Genomic DNA, 3425 nt, shown 5'->3' with positions numbered 1-3425 from the left:
GCCCGCGCGAGGACCCCGCGGTGGGCAGACGCGGCCCAGTCGCCGGAAGCCGACTCGGCGCACCTCCGGGAAGGTGGCGCACGTGCCAGCTGGCAGGTGCAAGCCGGTCTCCCTAGGGACACTTAGTGTCCACTCACCGCTCCTGCAGGGAGGGCGGCTGTTCCTTACGCTTCCCATGTTCACAAACTGCTGGGAGATGAAAGGAGGTCCGTGACCGTCCGGACCTCGCCCCCCTAAAGCTCCGCTTCTGCCTACGGGGGCTGGCCGGGGAGGGCGCGTCACCCAGACAGCGCGACAGGGCTACGAGGTGCAGGCGGGCGACAGGCAGGCGAGGAAGGAGGCATCTACCCTGACCGCGGTGGGAGGGACCGCAGCCGCCCACCTGCCCGCTGCGGGACGTCCCCTGCTCACTTCCAGCGCGAGCCAGCGTGCCCGCCACCCCGCCTCCCGCCTGCCTTCAGGCAGGGCACGCCCGAGCACCCTGTGAGCAGCGCGGACCTCTCCCTTCCCCGCCACCTGTCTCGAGAGCTGCCCAGCCCCTGGCTCAGCCTTGCTCTTGGCTCTGGGCCAAGGCTCATGGACAGTGGCTGACAGGGTGGGAATCCTGGGGCGGGGTGGGGCGGGGCCCGCCTGGCTAGGCCTCCTTGGCGACGGTGCCCACCAACTGAAGGGGCATAAAGGCGCCCTCGCAGCAAGGCAGGCTCCCGAGGGCCGCCAGGCCTCCAGCTGTCACGAAGCCGGAGTGCCCGAGGGGAGCGGCACTGTAGCCCGCACTCTGACCTGTCCCTCAGCACGCCCACCCCCCGCCGTGCACGTCTCCCGGCCTGCCCCTCAGTGGCCTCGCCTGCTCGGTGCGCCGCGCTCTCAGCACCAAAACGGGGCCTGGCAGGGAAGAGCCGGCAGACCCTTGCTGACCGGGAGCACGGGCAGCTGCGAACGCTGTGGGGGCGCTGGCCAGGCCACGCCCTCATGGGGACCGGCCGGGAGCCGCCGGGGCTGGCTGCACTGTGCCCCTGTGGGCCGCTACGAGGACTCCAGGAGACGCACGTTTAGCCGAGGCGTGCAGACGCCAGGACTTGAGAGGTCCGTGACGCGGTGAGCTGCCTTCTTCCGAGAGCTGGGTGTGGCCGGGTGCCCTGGGCTCGCTGCCCCTCCTAGCCCGGCCCTCGTGGAAAGTCAGGAGACGCGCAGCGCTCCGGGTGCAGAAGCGTGCACGCCAGGGAAGGGGCGCGGCCTGCGGCCTGCTGGAGACGGCCCGCGAGCGGAGCGGGCGCCCAGGCCCCACCGCCGCTCCCAGCGGAGTCCTCACGCTGGCGGGTTCTGGTTCCCTCTCCTGGCATTCCGGTAGGCTGCTATGGGAGGTGTGTCTTCACACGCCAGAGAGCCCCCGAAGAATGGCAGCCCCGCCTGGAACTGCCCGGCGACATGATGGCGCGACGGAGAGGAAAATAAAAGGGAAGGAGGAAAGGGGCTCCAAGGTGTGGCCACAAAATGGGAGCGTGGGCCCTGTCTGCAGAAGGGCCGTGGCGACCGGCTGAGGGCGGGGCCGGGCAGTTACGCCCAGCGCACCCGGGGCCAGCGCCGTCACCTGTGCCACAGGCTGGAGACCGAGGCACCAGGGGCCCCCGCAGGGGCTCAAGGCCCCAGTGCCAGCCGGAGGCGGCCAGGAGCAGCAGCCCGGCGGGCCACGCCCATGCCGCTCCCTGAGCGACATCCTGCAGTCTAGGGTGACCAGGTGCCTTGGCCCGTGGGATCCAAGGTCAGCGCAGCGCCAGGGTGCTCGCAGGAAGGCTCCTTGGGGCCTGCACATCGGGAGGCCCGAGCCTGGTCCAGGAGCCAAGTGTCTCAGCACAGACATCGGGGGAACAGAGCCTCCGGAAGGCCTGGGCAGTGGCACGGCCAGGCTGGTTCGGAATCACAGTGTGTGTTGAAATAAAACAGCAAGAGAACAGAAACTGATGGCTGGAAAACCAGCCCAGGGCGGGGGGGCAGTGAGGAGCTCACGGGCCGGGGCCTGGGGCTGGGCAGCCAGCAGGTGCACCACCATGCGCGTCACTGCCGCCTCGTTATGTGGCCTGGGCCGGGGCTAGCAAAGCGCCCTCGAAGGGTGAGTAAAATCCGCGTTGCTGGTGGGCAGCGGGCCAGCAGCCACAGGCGCCCTGCAAGGGCGTGTCTGTGCCCCCGGGCACCACTCACAGGCACCAACGCCCAAGTGCCACTCCGTTTGAAGCCCCCACGCCGTCAAGAAACAGAATCGCGTGAGAAAGGGAACCTCCGTGCTTGGCGCGCGGACCCCTGGCCGAGTAAGAGCTGCGTGAAGTGGGAGCAATGCCGTCCTGGCTGCTGGTGGCACCGGAGATCCGGCGTGGAGAGTGCCAGAAGAGTTCCCGCTGGAACAACCTGGACACGGCCGCTGTCCGTGGAGGCCCAGCTCTGGCGCTTGGCACAATCCCCACAACCGCTGCCGGCCGTGGGCACCAGGCCGTCGGGCGCCCTGGGCGGGCACGGATGCCGCACCTCGTGGCATCCCAGTCACTGCGGGGCCCAGGGTGCTGGCAACGTTGCCGGAGCAGGGAAGGAGGCGGACCTGCTCCTGCCATGGAGCACAAGCCGCCGGCCCTCGCCGAGGCTGACCCCAGCACCTGGCCAGCGCTAGCCGCCACCACGCCACCAGCCTGCAGGAGAGGCGCGCTCCCGCACGCCAGGGAGTGTGACCGCCCGACTCCTGCAGTACCAGGGACAGAGACGCCCCCCGCGGCAGCCACGCAGCCAGCGACAGGACACACTAACCGCGACGCTTAAACTTCTGGGGTGACCGAGTGGACCGGATGCTGGAAAACAAGTCGCCACCACTGCTGACATCTCGTCACTGCTGCCTGTGACCCTTAAAATGACCTCAGCCTCTCCCACCCGCCATGCCCAGAGGCGCGGTCAGGGCCGCACCCTGCACCGGCCAGCGTCCAGCCCCGTCTCCACTGCTCCCGTGTGGGCTGACCCTGCTGCGGACGCCAGGCTGTCACGGTGCGACCGAGCGCTGTGGACACTCAGCCCAGACGGCCCACTGAACTGTGACACCCTCTTCACGTGACAGCCCTGAAGAGCTCAACTGTCACGCCGTCGTTTCTCACACTGCGCTGCTGGGCCAGAGCCACATTCTGCCTTTACGAGGTGGTGAGCTACACTTCTAGCAATACATGAGTTATATCAGTAACACAAAGGTGAAAATGAGCATTACCGTCCCCACTAATTTCATCTGCAGATCCAGGTGGCATGCAAAGAGAGGGCAGCGGGAGCGGGAGGGGAGAGAGGGAAAACACACTATTAAAATGACAAGTAAACCGAAGCGTAAGGAAAGCAAACAATCCCCCCAGACCGAAGCCCCCGGCCGCGGGCCGCGGCCACACAGGTGAGGCGCCTCGCGCAGC

General features: G+C 68.0%; 1 protein-coding gene across 1 annotated transcript in view; it reads right to left on the bottom strand.

Moving 5' to 3' along the window:
* Nucleotides 1-3425, bottom strand: part of PTK2 (protein tyrosine kinase 2) — a 13589-nt gene that overhangs the window by 9402 nt on the left and 762 nt on the right. The window contains exon 2 of the mRNA XM_012722889.1: nt 3236-3253. Within this exon, the coding sequence (XP_012578343.1) occupies nt 3236-3253 (18 nt within the window). The remainder of the gene's footprint in view (nt 1-3235; nt 3254-3425) is intronic.

This window comes from Condylura cristata, unplaced genomic scaffold (genome assembly GCF_000260355.1).
Source record: "Condylura cristata isolate star-nosed mole 26May11 unplaced genomic scaffold, ConCri1.0 scaffold00009, whole genome shotgun sequence".
NCBI lineage: Eukaryota > Metazoa > Chordata > Mammalia > Eulipotyphla > Talpidae > Condylura > Condylura cristata.
The sequence above is the reverse complement of the archived record's forward strand: the minus strand, read 5'-3'. Positions and strand labels throughout refer to the sequence as shown.